This window comes from Dryas octopetala, chromosome 2, assembly GCF_963921425.1.
Source record: "Dryas octopetala chromosome 2, drDryOcto1.1, whole genome shotgun sequence".
Taxonomy (NCBI): Eukaryota; Viridiplantae; Streptophyta; class Magnoliopsida; order Rosales; family Rosaceae; genus Dryas; species Dryas octopetala.
This window is the reverse complement of record NC_141367.1, coordinates 7,696,715-7,716,359: the sequence shown is the minus strand read 5'-3', so window position 1 is coordinate 7,716,359 and position 19,645 is coordinate 7,696,715. Positions and strand designations below refer to the sequence as shown.

Here is a 19,645-nt window from a genome sequence, read left to right as displayed (position 1 = left end):
GACGAAAACTTCAATATTGGGTGTTACTTGGATACTTTTGGTTACCGAAACGACTTTCGGACGAACCCCGACCGCGGAGTCCTATGCAAGAAGTTTTATTTGAGTAGAGTTGACGGAATAAAAAGTTTGGTGTGTTGCGGGTTCTAAGCCGGGAAGAATATATATACTAATTTGGGTTTATGGGCTTTAAGATGAAGTTCATTTTTACCGTTGAAAATAGGGGGTTGAACGAAATACTTAGTTTTATACACACACCTTGTAATTGGTCGTTGAGGTCGAGATTAATGATACTATTTACTGTTTATTCTATAGGTGAGACGACCGTGGGCCTAGACGATCCGGCGGAGGATCGAAGCTAAGACTTTTCACTGTGAGTGGACTTTATTTTGCAAATGTTTTTTTTTTTTTAAATTTCATGATTTATTTATGTGGTTATTGAATTTGTTTGAGAGATATTAGAGGTTGAATTGGATCTGTGATTTGGAAGTGTTTTCATAAATTATGATTTTATTATTTGGTTATCATGAGTCTTGAATTGAAAATATTGATTTGAGTTACGAATTTTATAAAGATAAATGAGCAGTTTAAAACCGTCATATTAGTACCCCCTTCAGCAGGTACATAATTGCTCTGCACTAGCCTAGAGATGACTCGGCGGTGTATGACCAGCACAGGTACATAATTGCTCTGCACTTGCCTAGAGATGACTCGGCGGTGTATGACCAGCACAGGTACATAATTGCTCTGCACTTGCCTAGAGATGACTCGGCGGTGTATGACCAGCACAAGTGTATATTTGCTCTGCACTTGCCTAGAGATGACTCGGCGGTGTATGACCAGCACAGGTATATAATTGCTCTGCACTCGCCTAGAGATGACTCGGCGGTGTATGACCAGCACAGGTGTATATTTGCTCTGCACTCGCCTAGAGATGACTCGGCAGTGTATGACCAGCAGTTTCCCGGGTACTAGTGTGGCGTGAGTTTTTCAGTTGTGAAGTGTTTTGAGAAAATATATTCCACCAGTAAACGTTTTAAACGACAGTTTCATTAAGGCATTTCATTTTATTTCAGATATTTTAATAATTTTACAGCTTGAGAGTATTAATTGTTTTTCATGAGTTTTATAACATTTTTAAGACTTGTGAAATTGTTTTAAAACTGGGGAATTTTAAAGAGCGACGTGAGGTTTTAGAGTTAAAAATATTTAGACTTGATTTCATCTCCATTTAACTGTCCACTCACTGAGCCTATCTCACCGTTTCTTGTTTTGTCTTAAATTGTCCCCCAGGTAGTAGATTTGGTGGAGGTCGAGCCAAACACGTCGAGGCAGTTGAAATCATCTCCTTAGCCGGACCCTGTAGGCGCCATTTAATTTTTGTAAAAATTCCATGTAATAGAATAGCAGCTCTGATAACCACCCTACAAATTTTAAGTTGGATTTCTGTGAGATTGTTGGGTCTGAGACCCTATTTGGTTGTGGTAGAGGTGGTTGCTGTATAGAAGTGCTTTTTAACAGGTTTGAATTTCTGGGTTAGTCCATTTTCAGGGGAGGTTCTGCTGAATTTTCGGTAGGATTTTCCTTGAATTTGGATTCCCGCAGGACCTCTCCGGGTTTCAGGGTGGAATCCGGGGGCGGTCCTGTCACCAACCCACGACGACCGAAGGCCACTAACGTGACCCTTAGCCGCCGGCCATCCTCCCTCGCGTCTCCCTTGCACTGGCGAGCTCTTCCACGCGCAGGAACAACCGAGAGAAAACACAGCTCACCGCCGGTGATCTCATTTATGGCGACGACGGGACACCGGACCTACTGGGTCCTCTTCCTCTCACCACGGTGAGTTCAACCATGGCCTCCGTTCGTCCAAATGATGCTCCATGACGGAGCAATGAGCTCGGGAAGCCAAGTCAGCCGTCGGCTTCCACCGCCGTTTTCGGCCATTTCCGGTGAGATTTGGCCGTCGGTCCAATTGTGAAAAATGATCCTCGAGGTATGGGCCTTCTTTTCCCCTTGTTATTGCGTGTCAATTTTGAGAATCTGAAGATTTGAAATTTTAGGGCTTGTACCCATTTCGGGTTTACCTTGAATTGAGCATATTTAAATGATTTCTGAATTGTTTTTTGTCCAATTGAAGTGCCTAGGTTGATTGGGGTTGATTTTTAGTTGAAAAACAAATTTTTAAGGATCTTTCTCCGCTGCCGCCACTGCCTCCGCCACTTGTGGCGGCGGGTCAGCGTTCGTTTGTCTCTTTTTGCCCACATTGAACTTCTAGGAGATCCTCGGAGGTTGTTTGGTGAGTTCTATGAAATTTTCGTGTTGTTTAAGGCCGGGCAACCACCGTGTGTGGTGGCGGCCGACCATTTTGGACGGTTAAACAACCAGTTGTGAATTATGTATATATTTAAGTTGGTTGTCTGGTCTTAACAGGTACACGGGCTCGGGAAATCTCATTCCCGATGCCGTTATGCTGCCAGATTTGGTATTCGAGCAATGGCACCGTGAAGGGTATTTCGGTCTTTTACGTAGTTAAATTGTGAGTGAAATTTATCAGATTTTAATGTAGAGTATCGTTAGTGAATTTGTCTGTTTTATGTGTTGTTGTTTTATGTTAGAGGAGGCTAAGTATAGGATTTAGATCTTGAGAAGGAATTGACGAGGAATTGAGACTAAATGTTTAAGTGGGAATTATAGAGATGCTATGACGATAATTGTTGAACTAGAGAAGAAATGTTTATTGTTGAGGTATATGGGTGAGGATTAAGCAATTATTATACAATAGACTGTGAGTAGGAATGACAAACAAGTAAGGGGTCGTGAGTAGGAATCAATTTCGGAAAGGTTTCGGTATAGTTCGGAGTAGACAGTGAGTGGACTTTGTTTTATAAACGTTTTTATGAAGTTTCATGATTTAAACTCTTATTTGATACCTTGAGTTTTATTTGGAGTTGTTGAATGGTGAAATTGATTTTGATATTAAAAGGCTTATGGTTATAAGAGCTATATTATTTTGAGACGATTTATTAATTGCATGATTTGAGGATTTGTGAAAAGCTTAAGAAATCGTAATTTGCTGACTTTATCTATTTACAAGAATGATTTTAGAAAGTGGCAGAGTGACTTTCAAATCGCCATATAAGTACCCTCACCCACAGGTACAGATACAGATAGGTCTTTGGGACCCATCATGTCACACACATAGGCTTTGGGCCGTGTGCCGGGATGCCTTGCCCTTTGGGGGTAGTCTACGTGCACGTACAACACTTTGGCTTATTGTACGACGGCGATTCGACGGTACAAGGGCCACCGTAAGTCCACTTGTATGACGACGTTGCGACAGTACAAGGGACACCGTAAGTCTATGTGCACGTACAATACTTTGGCTTATTGTACGACGGCGATTCGACGGTACAAGGGCCACCGTAAGTCCACTTGTATGACGGCGTTGCGACGGTACAAGGGACACCGTAAGTCTATGTGCACGTACAATACTTTAGCTTATTGTACGACGACGATTCGACGGTACAAGGGCCAGTGTAAGTCCACTTGTATGACGGCGTTGCGACGGTACAAGGGACACCGTAAGTCCACTCGCATGACGGCATTGCGACGGTGCGGGTGGAAGGTTATGTAGACGGTCCACTTGGTGCGACGGTCTTGTACGGTAGCAATGTGGAGCCTGTCAATTGGGTGCTTATATGGCAAACGTTTTTACTAAAAACTTAATTAGATAAAATATTTTAGTTATTTTCTATCAGTTCAAGACTCAAAAAGAGGGATTTTAGCTAGAAATTTTATAAGAGAAAGTATTTTTATTACTTCCCATTATTTTCTATGTTCAAAAAGGAATTTCAAAGTTGAAGTTATTATAAAGAATCTTTCTATTGGAATTATGTTGATGATGTAAGTATTTGTTAAGTTGTGAAAGAGTTCATTACAACGAATATTTGATATATTTCTTTCTTTTGATCATTTGCGAAAAGTTTCAAAAACGTATTTTAAAGATGGGGGATTTCAAAGAGCGACGTGAGTGAAATTAGTTAGTTTAACTATTTGCTTGATTTCTTGTGTGCATTTGCTTGTTAGGAATTGGTTTGGCTAGAACTTGGTAAAGTCTAGGCTTGAATCCTTGAGAATGGAAATGATGGTGATTATGCTTTGAGGTTATGGGTTAGGAGGTGAATGTTTGAGATTGAGGTTAATAGTTGACAATTAGGCAATTGATTGGCCAGAATGATGGAATGATTATTATTATTAGTGGTGGGATTTGATTTGATTTGATTACGAGGATTTATGATTTATCTTGATGCTTGGATGATTGGTGATGAAATTATTATGTGATTGAATATTTATGGATATTATTGTGGATTATTATTAAGTATGGAACTTGAGGATTTTATTGAGGATAATTATTATCTAGTCATTTCACTCATACGAGCTCTAGTGAGCTTACCGGGTTATTTGTTTGAATGACCCGGTGTACCATGGATATGGTGCAGTGTGGTTGTTGTTTTGCAGGTTAAGCAGGCTGAGGAGGCAGTGAGGAGAAGACAAGGCAGTGGGACCCATTTTGATTTATGTGATTGTTTTTATACAGTGATTTTATATAAATGTTTTTGGGCTCATATTCTGATTTATTAAACATATTTATTTACTTATGTTGTTGTGCATGGCTCAAAAGAAAGAGAAAACAGATTTAAAAGTTTGATGTTCGGTATTTTTATGGGCCCGAGGTTCGGGGCGTTACAATTGATCAATGCTGGCGAAATAGACCGCCAGGATTTATAAATGGTGGCGGTCCAATCCGCCAAGATTGAGTGAGAGGGAAAATTCCCTCGCGATCTCAATCCTAGCGGATTGGACTGCAAGCATCAATAAATCCTGGCGGTCAAAACCGCCAGGATTGACTACTTAACCTAATCCGCACCCTCTTTCTTCTTCTCCTTCCTTTTCTCTTCTTCCTCGCGCCGCTTCTTTCTCTTCTCCTTCTTCCTGCTTCTCTTCTTCCTCGCGCCGATTCTTTCTTTTTCTTCCATCTTATTGCTTTTTCTCCATCTTTCTTCTTTCTTCTTCCTCCTCATCGCTGCCACCACCACGCTTGGCTCCGGCTCAACCACCACGCTCGCCACCAAGCTCCGGTAATCTCTCTCTCTCTTATTTATGATTTTATTTTCAGATTGTGTTAAGTTTTTTCTGATTTTGTTTTATAATTTGTTAGGTTTATCCAAATTTTCTCCAATTTCTTGTCTCAAAGGCCAAGATCCACTTCATTCTTGAATTCTTTGGGGGTATGCCGAATTTGATTTTTGTATATGCTAGATTATATTTAATTTTTGTATTTGTATATCCATTTTCATTATTGTTATATATGTGATTTTTTGTGTTTTTTTTTTTTTTGCAGGCCAATTAAGTGGTGAGTTTGGTGCAGCAAGATTTAAGTGTTGATTTGATTTTGCAACAAGGTTTTTCTATGACTAGCTTGAATATTTTTTAATATGTTTTTATATGTTGGTGTTGAAATATGTTAATATATGTTAGATATGTTAAAAATTATATATGCTTGATTTAATTGATATATATGTATATGTTAGATTTGTGTTCATTTTTTGCATTGTATGTTAGTGTTAATATATTATTAGGGTAGTATGAAAAATATTAATTATTTAGCTAACATACAATTATTAGGGTAGTATATATGAAAAATTTTAGTATTATGTTAGTGTTCATGTATCAACGTTAAAAATAAAAATAATAGGAGAAATAAAAAAATGAAAATTTTTGGTTAAATAGATAAATAAAAATATAACATATTAGTGAACTTAATATATTCATTTGTTCTATTTCAAATTAAAAATAAAATTGACTGAAAATTTTTAAAAATTTAGGTTAATTAGATAAATAAATATAAAACAACTTATTTGTAGATATAATTTATTTGTTACAGTTCAAATAAAAAAAATGGTTAAGTAGATTGACAAACATACAACTTATTTGTGAATATTTTGTGAATTTAATTTATTTGTTCGACATATATAAATAATCATAAATTATTATTGAATATTTTTTTTAATTTAATCTAATAGGTATGAATAGGTATGCCTACATGATAGAGATTGAAAGATTGTAGGCATCAGGGTCTAGAGTTTTCATCTAAGAGCTAAAGCATGGATAGGACTTGGTTGACGATACCGCGACAGTTAGAGGCATTCGTAGATAGAATCAATTTGTTTTTGGATCAAGCGGTTGCGAATGGTGTTGGGCCAGATAAATTGAAATGTCCGTGTAAAAAATGTTGCAATAGATATATTTTTGGAAGACAAATTATTGTGGATTATCTTGTTTGGCATGATATGGATAAAGATTACAAAAAAGCTTGGTGGCAGCATCATGGGGAGCCTAATATTGGAGAGCCAGATTTAAGGGAGATAGAAGATGACGTAGGAGGAGAGATGGATGGTATGCATGATTTTCTTAATGACATATTTGTTCAACCAGTAGCGGAAGAAGAGGTTGGGTCATCGACCCAACTTACTATCGTGGATGCGCATCCAGCAGAGGCCGAAAGTTTTTTCAAGTTGCTTGAAGAGGCAGATCAAGAGTTATATCCTGGTTGTAAAGAGTTTAAGAAATTGGAGGCCGTTGTAAGATTGTACAAGATCAAGTGTTTAGGGAGTTTGCCGGACAGTTTGTTCATTACGTTACTAGAGTTGGTTAAAAGAATGCTGCCTGATGGAGATTGTTTGTCGCACTCGTGTTATAAGGCAAAGAAACTTATAAATGGGTTGGGTCTCACATATGAGAAGATTGATGCATGTCCTAATGATTGCATGATATACTGGAAAGACACCTCAAAATTGACTGCATGTTCGGTTTTTGGCAAATCAAGATATAAAGATAACAAAGGAGATGATACTTCTAGAAAGAAAGTCTCAGCTAAGGTTATGTGGTACTTCCCTTTAAAATCAAGATTGAAGAGGTTTTATATGTCGAAGCATATTGCTGAACATTTGAGGTGGCATGCAACTAAATGTCCCAAGGATGGGTTTATTAGGCATCCGTCAGATTCTCCAGCATGGAAGCATTTAGATAATTTGTACCTTGACTTTGCGTCAGAAATTTGAAATTTGCGTTTAGGGTTGGCAAGTGATGGATTTAATCCTTTTGGCCATATGAGCAATGCTCATAGAACATGGCCTGTTGTGCGTTCTGTTTACAATTTGCCTCCATGGATGTGTATGAAGCAACCAAATTTATTATTGTCCTTGTTGATTCCAGGACCGAGAAGTCCTGGAAATGACATTGATGTGTATTTGCGACCATTAATTGATGAGTTGAATGAGTTGTGGGAGGTTGGCACTACCACGTATGATGTGTTTTCAAACCAAACTTTTACGATGAAGGCTGCTGTGTTATGGACCATTAGTGATTTTCCAGCTTATGGAATGTTGTCTGGATGGAGTACTAAGGGATATAAAGCATGTCCGCATTGCATGGATGATAATGTATCTGAACTTTTGCCTGTGAGTCGTAAGATTTGTTATTTGGGGCATCAAAGATTTTTACCAATTGGGCATAGGTTTCGAAGGGAACAAGTAGCATTGAATGGTCATCGAGAAGATCGTCAGGCACCAAGACAGTTGAATGGGTTACAATGTCTTGAACAACTATCTAGTTTGAGGTTCACTTTTGGAAAGCATGACCAAAATGCTTTTGTTGGACAAAGAAGACGAAGGCCTTCAATTTCTAGAAGTAATAATGGTCAGTGGAGAAAGAAAAGCATATTTTTTGAACTACCCTATTGGAGGCATCTTTTGATCAGACACAATCTCGATGTCATGCATATTGAAAAGAATGTATGTGATAATGTGGTTGGAACATTGTTGGATATTGCGAAAAGGACAACGGATGGATTGGCTGCACGTGCAGATCTTGAAGTCTTGAATATAAGATATAGTCAACACTCTCGTAGAAAAGGAGATAAAACATTTTTGCCCCCGGCAATATTCACATTGAGCAAAAAAGAAAAAACCTCATTTTGCAAAGTGTTGTTTACTATTCGGGTTCCTGATGGATATTTAGCAAATTTGTCTCGATGTGTGAATGTGAATGAGAGAAAAATAAATGGGTTGAAAAGTCACGATTGTCATGTTTTAATGCAACAATTACTCTCGCTTGCGGTACGTTGTCTGTTACCCAAATCTATCACTATGGTTTTACTAGAGTTGAGTGCTATCTTTAGACAGTTGTGTACTAAGAAGGAAACTAAGGCAGCATTCAATCAACTAAACTCTAGAATTGCATTGACCTGATGTCAGATGGAGAAGATTTTCCCTCCTTCATTTTTTGATGTCATGGTGCATCTCCCAATTCACTTGGCAAATGAAGCTGCTATTGCAGGACCAGTTCAATATAGATGGATGTATCTCATTGAACGGTAATGGTCATTTCCTTATGCTTAATTTTCATTAATTTTAGTTTTGACTCTCTCATATTTTTTATTCATGTTAAATATTGAAGGTATTTGCAAACACTGAAGCGGTATGTGCAAAATAAGAGTCGTCCTGAAGGTTCTATTGCTGAAGGGTATTTGGTTGATGAGGGTTTATCTTTCTGTTCCATGTACCTTAGAGATGTTGATACTCGTCGTAATCGTAAGGGTCGAAATGCATATGGTATTAGACGTGGAATATGTGGTGGGTTATCAATATTTGACTCCACAGGCCAATATTTAGGTTCAGGTGAAAATGTGGAGTTTGATCTAAATGATTAGAATCGATGCCACAGATACATTCTTGATAATTGTGATGAAGTAATCCCTTTTAGAAGGCAACATGAGGACTTTTTGAGAGATAAACATCAAAGAGAAAGGTTCACTAGGCCACAAATCATGGAGATAAGCAAGAAGGAATTTCCTGAATGGTTCAAGAAACATGTAAGAATTCAATTACTAAGTTTCTGCATCATGTCCCTAATATTAATTTTTACCTAATGTTTCTACATCATCTTTTTCACAGATTAATGCAAGGTTTTATGCTAATGATCCGTTGATATCCGATGACTTGCATTGGCTTGCTAATCCTCCTCGCACACTTGTGATGAAAGACAAAAGCCACGCTATTAATGGTTTCAGATTTCGAATAAAATCGGTGGATGATAAGCATAAGAATCAGAATTGTGGGGTATTTGTACCTACAAATATTCCGGGTGGTGTTGGGCAAGTTAATTGCTATGGTGTTGTCACTGATATGTTTCTGGTTAGATATTGTGGTCCTACCGAGGTAGAAGATATGGGTTGTTGTGTGATGTTGTTTAAGTGTGATTGGTTTGATAATGGAAGTCCTAGGGGTATGAAGACAGATCAATATGGGTTTACCTTGGTGAACTTCAATAGATTGGGATTTAGGGATGACCCTTTCATACTAGCTTCACAAGCAATGCAAGTATTTTATGTTGCAGATTTGATTGAAACATATTGGCAGGTAGTGGTCCGAACGCATCCGAGGGATTTTTTTGATGTATTAGAGAATAAAGATACAACTGATGATTATGCCATACCAAATTTGGATGATCGGGTACTTGACAATGAAGATATGAAAACAAGGGTTGGCGTGGAAGAGACACCTTTTGATGAAGCATTACATTTGCCCACTGAATTGGTTAATTCAATTGCTGACGATGAGCTTGATGATGATATAGATGCTTAGATTAATTTTTTTTTTTGGTGTTGTTTTGTAATTAAGAACTCTTATGTAATATTTTTTTATTAGTGAATTTTTTTTGTGCTGGACTAGGTCTCGTGGTTTTTACCTTTCGAGGGTTTTATACGTTAAAATATATTTGTGTGTTTATATATTGGTTTTATAGCAATTTAGTTTTATTTAATTAATTAATATTTATGTAGTATGTATTTGGTGGTGTATATATTGACAGGACGCCCCCGAATTCCACCATGAAACTCGGAGAGGTCCTGTGGGATCCAAAATGAAGGAAAATCCTACCGAAAATTCGGCAGAACTTCCCCTGAAAATGGACTAATCCAGAAATTTTCAAAACCTGTTAAAGCACTTCTAAATCATCAACCACCTCTACCACAACCAAATAGGGGTCTTAGACCTAACAATTTCAAAGAAAACCTACTTAAACCTTAGGAGTGGTTATCAGAGCCACTATTCTATTACAAGAAGTTTTTACAAAAATAAAAAGGGCGCCTACAGGGTCCGAGTCAAGAGGTGGACGTAAAATGCCTCGACGTTATCGGCTCGACCTCCACCAAAGCTACTACTTGGGGGGACAATTTATGACAAAACAAGATAAACTCAGTGACTGGACAGTTTAATAGAAACGAAAACAAAAGTAAACTTTATGTTTTCAGAAAATCCATCAAAACCACATTTAGCACTAAGACTTCACGTCACTCTTTGAAATCCCCCAGTTTCAAAACCATTTCAAAATTTCTTCTTTCAAATCCATTTTAAATCACCTCGAACCGTAAATCAAACTCTGAAAAACAATTAATACTCTTAAGTTGTAAAACTGTTAAAATATCTGAAACAATACGCAATGCCTTACTGAAAATGTCATTTAAAACATTTGCTGGTGTAATATAATTCTTTAAAATACTCCACAACTGAAAACTCACGCTACACTAGTACCCGGGAAACTGCTGGTCATACACTGCCGAGTCATCTCTAAGTAAGTGCAGAGCAAATTTATACCTGCTATGATGCTGGTCATACACCGCTGACTAGGCAAGTGCAGAGCAAATGTTGGTCGTACATCGCCAACTAGGCAAGTGCAGAGAAAATGTCATGCTGGTCATACACCGCCAACTAGGCAAGTGCAGAGCGAGTGCTGGTCGTACACCACCAACTAGGCAAGTGCAGAGCGAGTGCTGGTCATACACCGCCGAGTCATCTCTAGGCGAGTGCAGAGCAAATATATACCTGCTGAAGGGGGTACTAATATGGCGGTTTAAAACTGCTCATTTAACTTCATAAAATTCGTAACTCAAATCAAATCCATGTTAAACGATACTTAAACTAGGGGTGGGCACGAGATGGGGGAGGACGGGACTTACCTCATCTCGTTCCCATCTCATGATTTAAGTTCGGGATCGGTACGGGACAGGATGGGGGTTTTGGGATTATGGTACCATCTCGTCCCGTACCAAACTGGTTCGGTACGGGTTCGGTACCATCCCGATCCCAGACTAAAAAATAATAAAATTCAATTATTCAATTTTTATTCAAGATTCATCTTCAAATAATAACCTGTAAACATAACATATTTTTATTCAACTATGCAAACGGAACAAAAATTCAAGTAATAACCTGTTTTTATTCAAGATTAAAAATCAATTCATCTTCAAGACTTCAAGAATTCAATTATTCAAGAATTCAAAATTCAAATAAACAACAATACAACATAAACTTCAACAATTTAAATATTCAAAGTTTCAAAGTTCAAACATAAACTCATAAATCAGTAAATCACAATTAAGCCTTATAGCTTATTTACCAAATCCAAACTAAAAAACATAATTAAGCCTTATGACTTATTACATCCCAAACTAAAAAAAAATTGAAAAACATAATTAAACATATGGCTTATTACATCACAAACACAACAAACATAATTAAGCCTTATAGCTTATTACATCTCAAACTCATAAGTAATTGAAATCCAAATTACTTTCCCTTTGCTTTTGGATTTGAACTCTTCAAACTACAAGTGGCATAATGGTAGTACTTGCATATTCTACGCAAAATAATTCATAATAATTAGTAACTTAGTCCATGAAACTTACAAAACAAATACAAACTTACAAAGCAAACCAAGTAAAGTTTAAGATAATAAACAAAACATTACCTGCTTCAACACTTTCATAAAATTCAAGTTCTTCAAGACAAGGTTCATCTTCTAAATCCAAGTTAAAAAATGAACTGGGCTTAGTGATATTTGGGCCCATTAATTAAATAATTAAATTTTAATTAATCGGTATGGGATGGGACCATCCCGGTATTGAACATTCAGGACTGATCCCATTCTGTTTGAGATCGGTACGGTACGGGATCGGTACGGAATTGAAAAAAAAAAAAAAAAAGGATGAGACCAAACGATACGGAATGGCACGGAACGGTATGGTTTCAGTATTTTCGGTCTTAGTGCCCACCCCTAACTTAAACCATTGAAATTTACCATGACAGGACCGCCCCCGGATTTCACCCTGAAACCCGGAGAGGTCCTGCGGGAATCCAAAATCAAGGAAAATCCTACCGAAAATTCGGCAGAACCTCCCCTGAAAATGGACTAACCCAAAATTTCAAAACCTGTCAAAAGCACTTCTAAGTCTTTCAGCCACCTCTACCACAAGCATATAAGGGTCTCAGACCCGTCCAAAGATAAATACAACTAATTTTCATAGGTTATCAGAGCCATTCTAGATTTTATCTTTATACAAATAGCATTAAATGAAACTCTAAAAGCCTACAAGGTCTTCACACGCTTTCAGAGTGCCTCGACGTTCTTCTTGGCTCGACCGCTCGTACCTGGGGAAATTTAAGACAAAACAAGAAAACGATGAGATAGGCTCAGTGAGTGGACGGTTAAATGGAAGTGAAATCAAAGATTAAATATCTTTTCAGAAAAACCCTTTATAAACATATTTAACTCACATCCTCCATTTGTCATTCATGTAAACTATCCATCTCTAGGCTACGAAATAAAACGTCACATTATATAAGTATCCGAAAAGCTTCTAGTCATATTCTTGGGTAATTAAACTCGCCACATTATATAAGTATGCTCGCCACTTCCCGAGCAGAGCGAATCAATGCACGAGCAGGCCGGGATGCTCGCCACTTCTCGTGCAGAGCGAATCGATGCACGAGCAGGCAGGAATGCTCGCCACTTCTCGTGCAGAGCGAATCGATGCACGAGCAGGCAGGAATGCTCGCCACTTCTCGTGCAGAGCGAATCCATACACGAGCAGGCAGGAATGCTCGCCACTTCTCGTGCAGAGCGAATCCATACACGAGCAGGCAGGAATCTAGGCTCGCCACTTCCCGTACAGAGCGAATCAATGCACGGGCAGGCCGGTATTCTCGCACAACCTCAATCACAGCATTATCCAAACTAGTTCATACACTAAATTTATTTATCAGTATACATGCCTCTTGAATTTCAGATTTAAATTATGAAATTTATTAAATTTCTTTTGAAACCAAGTCCAACCCACCATGCAATAATCTAAATAAACTCAGGATAACAAATAGAATAATAACCATGAAATTCATAAATCATTTATAAAAACAAGAGGTCCACTCACAGTGCGAAATCAACGCCGATCCTCCGTCGGATTGTTTTGAGCCTCGTTGATATTGCCTAAAATATACGCAAATAAATATGAAATTAGGCTCGGCTCAATGAAAATATAAGATGCGTGTGTGAACCTAAACGTTCCGCTTAATTCTATTTATTTTTATTTTTATTTTCTCATGGTTAGTTTTAAAATTCCACTTAAGGCCCAATCACTTGAAAGCCTTCTAGCTCCTTCCCGGCTCTAACTCCAACAACACCCAAACCTTTTAATCCACTCTAATCACTCATTCAAACCTTATACACGCTATAACTCAGTCGGGGTTCGTTCGAAAGTCATTCGGTATCGTAAAGTTCCCAAAACTCGGTCCAAATTGAGGTTTCGTCAACTCTAAGCGATTTCTATCTAACCAACAACAAAATCCACTCCAACAGGCCCAAAATTTATATTAACTAAACAAGGTGATGGCTGGGTGGTCGGAACCACCACCGTCATCGCCTAAAGTGGTAGTTCAAAACCCAAAAATCAAAAATTCTCGAAAATTAATTAAATTACCGATTATAATCTGCCCCTAGTGGTCCATAGGAATAGAAATTGTCCAACAATTAACCAAAAACTACCCTCTAATCAGAAAAAATCATGGAATCCCGAACTGGCTAAAAACCCCAAATTTCAATTCACAAAAATCCTCAAAATTGACAATCTAAACCATATGGATTTGGATGCCCATGAAGAAAAGAAGAAAATCCACTAACCAATTTCTTGATTGGAGCTCGAAGGTGGCCGGAATCGAGAAATGAAATCGGCGGCTGGCTTGGTTTTTTTTTCTGAGTTGTTTCTGCACACAGGGGACACCGGCCGGTGAAGGGAAAGCCGAGGGGAGGAGGCCGGCTCCTGGGGGTCACGCTGGTGGCCTTGCGCCGCCGGAAAAGTGGTCAGACCACTGCCTCCAGTGGTGAGGCTGCGCGCGCAGACGAGAGGAAAGAGAGAGTCTGCAGGAGAAAGAGAGAGAGAGAGAGAGAGAGAGAGGCCTGGGAAGGTGGTCGGCGTCGGGGGGAGATGCTCGCCGGAGGTCCGGGTCGGAGGAAATGGCCGGCGAAGGCCAGTGGTGGTGACTGGTTGGTGCGCGCAGGGGAGGAAGGCGCCCGCCCGAGAGAATGTGCGGAGAGAGAATAAATAAAGGGAGAGAATGTTCTAGAGAGAGAAACTTCTAGAAAAAATCTGATTTTTAAACCCAATTTGTCCATTTTACGAAATTGCCCCTCACTTCAAACGCCCATAACTTTCAAACTGTAACTCGGATCGGTGCGTGCTACTTGTCAATGAACTCTTGAGTTCGAAACCTATCTAACGGACCCAAGGTCAAAATTGAAAGCCCATTTATTTTAAAAGTCAACTTTGGGTCAATCCCAAATTAAAACAAAATAAATATTTAAATCAAAACTCTTTTTATTTTCCAAATAAATCTCAAAATCTTTAAAATACAATCCAACATATTTTATAAACCTCTTAAAAACATAGTTAAATAAAAATTTAAATTTCCAGTGAAAATTTGGGTCGGGTCGTTACAACCTTCCCCCCTAAAAAAAATTTCGTCCTCGAAATTTAGTAGAAAATTTTAATTTAAGTGAATTGTAGTTGCAAACTTCTTATCACCCATCAAATCAAACCTCCTTTCAGCAACCATAAGTTAAAATATGGGTGAATTTTGGTATTTCCTTCCGTTTGAGAAAACCATGGATATTTAAACTAAGAATATCACCCCACGACAAACTTAAATAAATTAAGTGAGCCTCAAGAAATAAAAGCTTAGAATGTAATAGAAACACCAGACCCTAGATAAAGTTTTCAAGGATAAGACCATTACGAAGTAAATCAATTTAAAACCTTTAAATCTTTTGAAAACCACTCTAACCCACAAATTGAGAAAGTTTATCTCTTATCGACAACCAAAACGAGAATACGTGACACGCAAAAGTGTGTGTGTGTCCAGAGTCTATAAAAATATTGCATTATGCCCAAAGATGGATAACGTACCCATGATGACATCCGGAGAAGCCAAAGCGTCCTGCTGCGTCATGGCGAAAACTCTGCCCTGGGCTCTAGGGCGTCCTGGCTGGCCCCTCTGTTGTACTCCACCTCTACTGACATGGCTGGACTGGGCACCACTAGTCTGTCTTTGGTGGTGGGCAGATCCTGTTGGCCCATCACCCTCTTGCTGTAATGTTGGGCAATTTTTCTTGATATGCCCCATCTGCCCACAATAAAAACACCCGGTGTTTCCCTTTTGACATAAACCATCATGACGTTTGTCACACAAACCACATAAAGGGTGGCTTGTCCCACGAATTCGTCTACGTTGGAAACCGCTCGATTGCGCTGGGCTTCGGCCTGACATATCCACAGACTGATAACTAGAATCCTGACTGAGTCTAGATCCTGGACTATTACCAAAACCATATCTGACACCTCTAAATCTACCGCTCCCTGAAGAGCTGGAGCTAAAGCTGCCCCTCTTGGATGGTCACTGTAGCATTCTGATAAGGGCGACGTCTCCCATCGCCGCTGCTGCTCCGTTCAGCTAAAGATCTCTCAACCCTCATGGCAGCATCTCTCAGTGAAGAGAAGGTGGAGTGGTTAGCCGCAGTAACCGCCGTGCGAATAGAGTCTCTCAAACCATCCTCAAATCTCGAGCATCGATCTGCCTCGTCTGCCACAAGTGCTGGGCAAAACCTAGAAAGCTCAGTAAACTTTCTCTCATACTCTGCTACTGACATAGATCCCTGTCTAAGCCTCAGGAACTCAGCCCTCTTCTCATCACAATATACCCGCGGATAGTACTTCTCATAAAAGACTCTCTTAAATCTGTCCCAAGTGATGTCGGCCGCCGTGAGTCCCAAACGCTCGGAGTCCCACCAGTGATAAGCATCGCCTACTAGTAGGAAAGTAGCTAAGACCAATTTTCGATCATCGGGACATCCCATAACCTCAAAGATCCTTTCAAGTTGTGTTATCCACTCATTGGCTTCACTAGGGTCAGTAGTGCCTGAAAAATTTGAGGCCCCAAGCCTACGGGCACGCTCAATACTGTATTCGCCGTCAGGAAAGGCTCTAGTACGCATAGCAATAGTAACCGCTTCGGCTAATCTATTAATTGACTGCTCAAAACCTTGTTCTGTCTCATCTGTACCTTCAGCGACTCTACGGTGGGTTCCCGGCGGTCGGCCACGTCGATAAGACATAATACCTATATGAAAACCAAACTTTTATCAATAATAGGGATGCACATTCAGTGCAGAATTGAGGAATCTAAAACCTAATGCTCTGATACCAAGTTGACAGGACCGCCCCCGGATTTCACCCTGAAACCCGGAGAGGTCCTGCGGGAATCCAAAATCAAGGAAAATCCTACCGAAAATTCGGCAGAACCTCCCCTGAAAATGGACTAACCCAAAATTTCAAAACCTGTCAAAAGCACTTCTAAGTCTTTCAGCCACCTCTACCACAAGCATATAAGGGTCTCAGACCCGTCCAAAGATAAATACAACTAATTTTCATAGGTTATCAGAGCCATTCTAGATTTTATCTTTATACAAATAGCATTAAAATGAAACTCTAAAAGCCTACAAGGTCTTCACACGCTTTCAGAGTGCCTCGACGTTCTTCTTGGCTCGACCGCTCGTACCTGGGGAAATTTAAGACAAAACAAGAAAACGATGAGATAGGCTCAGTGAGTGGACGGTTAAATGGAAGTGAAATCAAAGATTAAATATCTTTTCAGAAAAACCCTTTATAAACATATTTAACTCACATCCTCCATTTGTCATTCATGTAAACTATCCATCTCTAGGCTACGAAATAAAACGTCACATTATATAAGTATCCGAAAAGCTTCTAGTCATATTCTTGGGTAATTAAACTCGCCACATTATATAAGTATGCTCGCCACTTCCCGAGCAGAGCGAATCAATGCACGGGCAGGCCGGGATGCTCGCCACTTCTCGTGCAGAGCGAATCGATGCACGAGCAGGCAGGAATGCTCGCCACTTCTCGTGCAGAGCGAATCGATGCACGAGCAGGCAGGAATGCTCGCCACTTCTCGTGCAGAGCGAATCCATACACGAGCAGGCAGGAATGCTCGCCACTTCTCGTGCAGAGCGAATCCATACACGAGCAGGCAGGAATCTAGGCTCGCCACTTCCCGTACAGAGCGAATCAATGCACGGGCAGGCCGGTATTCTCGCACAACCTCAATCACAGCATTATCCAAACTAGTTCATACACTAAATTTATTTATCAGTATACATGCCTCTTGAATTTCAGATTTAAATTATGAAATTTATTAAATTTCTTTTGAAAACCAAGTCCAACCCACCATGCAATAATCTAAATAAACTCAGGATAACAAATAGAATAATAACCATGAAATTCATAAATCATTTATAAAAACAAGAGGTCCACTCACAGTGCGAAATCAACGCCGATCCTCCGTCGGATTGTTTTGAGCCTCGTTGATATTGCCTAAAATATACGCAAATAAATATGAAATTAGGCTCGGCTCAATGAAAATATAAGATGCGTGTGTGAACCTAAACGTTCCGCTTAATTCTATTTATTTTTATTTTTATTTTCTCATGGTTAGTTTTAAAATTCCACTTAAGGCCCAATCACTTGAAAGCCTTCTAGCTCCTTCCCGGCTCTAACTCCAACAACACCCAAACCTTTTAATCCACTCTAATCACTCATTCAAACCTTATACACGCTATAACTCAGTCGGGGTTCGTTCGAAAGTCATTCGGTATCGTAAAGTTCCCAAAACTCGGTCCAAATTGAGGTTTCGTCAACTCTAAGCGATTTCTATCTAACCAACAACAAAATCCACTCCAACAGGCCCAAAATTTATATTAACTAAACAAGGTGATGGCTGGGTGGTCGGAACCACCACCGTCATCGCCTAAAGTGGTAGTTCAAAACCCAAAAATCAAAAATTCTCGAAAATTAATTAAATTACCGATTATAATCTGCCCCTAGTGGTCCATAGGAATAGAAATTGTCCAACAATTAACCAAAAACTACCCTCTAATCAGAAAAAATCATGGAATCCCGAACTGGCTAAAAACCCCAAATTTCAATTCACAAAAATCCTCAAAATTGACAATCTAAACCATATGGATTTGGATGCCCATGAAGAAAAGAAGAAAATCCACTAACCAATTTCTTGATTGGAGCTCGAAGGTGGCCGGAATCGAGAAATGAAATCGGCGGCTGGCTTGGTTTTTTTTTTCTGAGTTGTTTCTGCACACAGGGGACACCGGCTGGCGAAGGGAAAGCCGAGGGGAGGAGGCCGGCTCCTGGGGGTCACGCTGGTGGCCTTGCGCCGCCGGAAAAGTGGTCAGACCACTGCCTCCAGTGGTGAGGCTGCGCGCGCAGACGAGAGGAAAGAGAGAGTCTGCAGGAGAAAGAGAGAGAGAGAGAGAGAGAGAGAGAGAGAGAGAGAGAGAGAGAGAGAGAGAGAGAGAGAGAGGCCTGGGAAGGTGGTCGGCGTCGGGGGGAGATGCTCGCCGGAGGTCCGGGTCGGAGGAAATGGCCGGCGAAGGCCAGTGGTGGTGACTGGTTGGTGCGCGCAGGGGAGGAAGGCGCCCGCCCGAGAGAATGTGCGGAGAGAGAATAAATAAAGGGAGAGAATGTTCTAGAGAGAGAAACTTCTAGAAAAAATCTGATTTTTAAACCCAATTTGTCCATTTTACGAAATTGCCCCTCACTTCAAACGCCCATAACTTCCAAACTGTAACTCGGATCGGTGCGTGCTACGTGTCAATGAACTCGTGAGTTCGAAACCTATCTAACGGACCCAAGGTCAAAATTGAAAGCCCATTTATTTTAAAAGTCAACTTTGGGTCAATCCCAAATTAAAACAAAATAAATATTTAAATCAAAACTCTTTTTATTTTCCAAATAAATCTCAAAATCTTTAAAATACAATCCAACATATTTTATAAACCTCTTAAAAACATAGTTAAATAAAAATTTAAATTTCCAGTGAAAATTTGGGTCGGGTCGTTACATACCACATATGTTCATAAGGAAAATGTCCTAACTCTCAAATCAATATTTCTAATTCAAGACTCATGATAACCAAATAATAAAATCATAATTTAAGAAAACACTTCCAAATCAAAGATCCAATTCAACTTCTATTATCTCTCAAACAAATTCAATAACCAAATGAATAAATCATGAATTTAGAAAAGTATTTGCAAAATAAAGTCCACTCACAGTGAAAAGTCCTAGCTTCGATCCTCCGCCGGATCGTCACGAGCCACGGTCGTC

General features: G+C 39.4%; 3 protein-coding genes across 3 annotated transcripts; 2 read left to right on the top strand and 1 right to left on the bottom strand.

Moving 5' to 3' along the window:
- The first annotated feature begins 6,161 nt into the window (after positions 1-6,161).
- Positions 6,162-7,118, top strand: LOC147292858 (uncharacterized). The gene has a single exon (XM_086230945.1). The coding sequence runs from the start codon at positions 6,162-6,164 to the stop codon at positions 7,116-7,118; it is 957 nt and encodes a 318-aa protein (XP_086087071.1).
- Positions 6,162-9,701, top strand: LOC147292857 (uncharacterized). Its single transcript, XM_086230944.1, has 3 exons — positions 6,162-8,431; positions 8,515-8,929; positions 9,012-9,701. Exons 2-3 carry the CDS (start codon positions 8,885-8,887, stop codon positions 9,699-9,701), a joined length of 735 nt encoding a protein of 244 aa, XP_086087070.1. The 5' UTR covers positions 6,162-8,431; positions 8,515-8,884.
- A 2,720-nt stretch (positions 9,702-12,421) lies between these two features.
- On the bottom strand, positions 12,422-18,578 carry LOC147292856 (uncharacterized). The gene is made up of 7 exons (XM_086230943.1): positions 18,527-18,578; positions 17,781-17,836; positions 16,943-17,000; positions 15,867-16,562; positions 15,353-15,754; positions 13,325-13,380; positions 12,422-12,545 (listed from the first exon to the last, which is right to left on the bottom strand). Exons 4-6 carry the CDS (start codon positions 16,555-16,557, stop codon positions 13,334-13,336), a joined length of 1,140 nt encoding a protein of 379 aa, XP_086087069.1. The 5' UTR covers positions 16,558-16,562; positions 16,943-17,000; positions 17,781-17,836; positions 18,527-18,578; the 3' UTR covers positions 12,422-12,545; positions 13,325-13,333.
- Between the last annotated feature and the right edge of the window lie 1,067 nt (positions 18,579-19,645).

What these genes read in the sequence shown, in the direction of transcription:
- LOC147292857 (XM_086230944.1), top strand. Translation starts at nt 8,885, where the DNA reads ATGGAGATAAGCAAGAAGGAATTTCCTGAATGGTTCAAGAAACAT. An exon ending in CTGAATGGTTCAAGAAACAT is followed by an intron (nt 8,930 to 9,011) that starts GTAAGAATTCAA and finishes TCTTTTTCACAG; the next exon opens with ATTAATGCAAGGTTTTATGC.
- LOC147292858 (XM_086230945.1), top strand. Translation starts at nt 6,162, where the DNA reads ATGGATAGGACTTGGTTGACGATACCGCGACAGTTAGAGGCATTCGTA.
- LOC147292856 (XM_086230943.1), bottom strand. Translation starts at nt 16,557, where the DNA reads ATGTCTTATCGACGTGGCCGACCGCCGGGAACCCACCGTAGAGTCGCT. An exon ending in CAGCAGCGGCGATGGGAGAC is followed by an intron (nt 15,755 to 15,866) that starts GTCGCCCTTATC and finishes GTAATAGTCCAG; the next exon opens with GATCTAGACTCAGTCAGGAT. An exon ending in TTCTCCGGATGTCATCATGG is followed by an intron (nt 13,381 to 15,352) that starts GTACGTTATCCA and finishes CGTATATTTTAG; the next exon opens with GCAATATCAACGAGGCTCAA.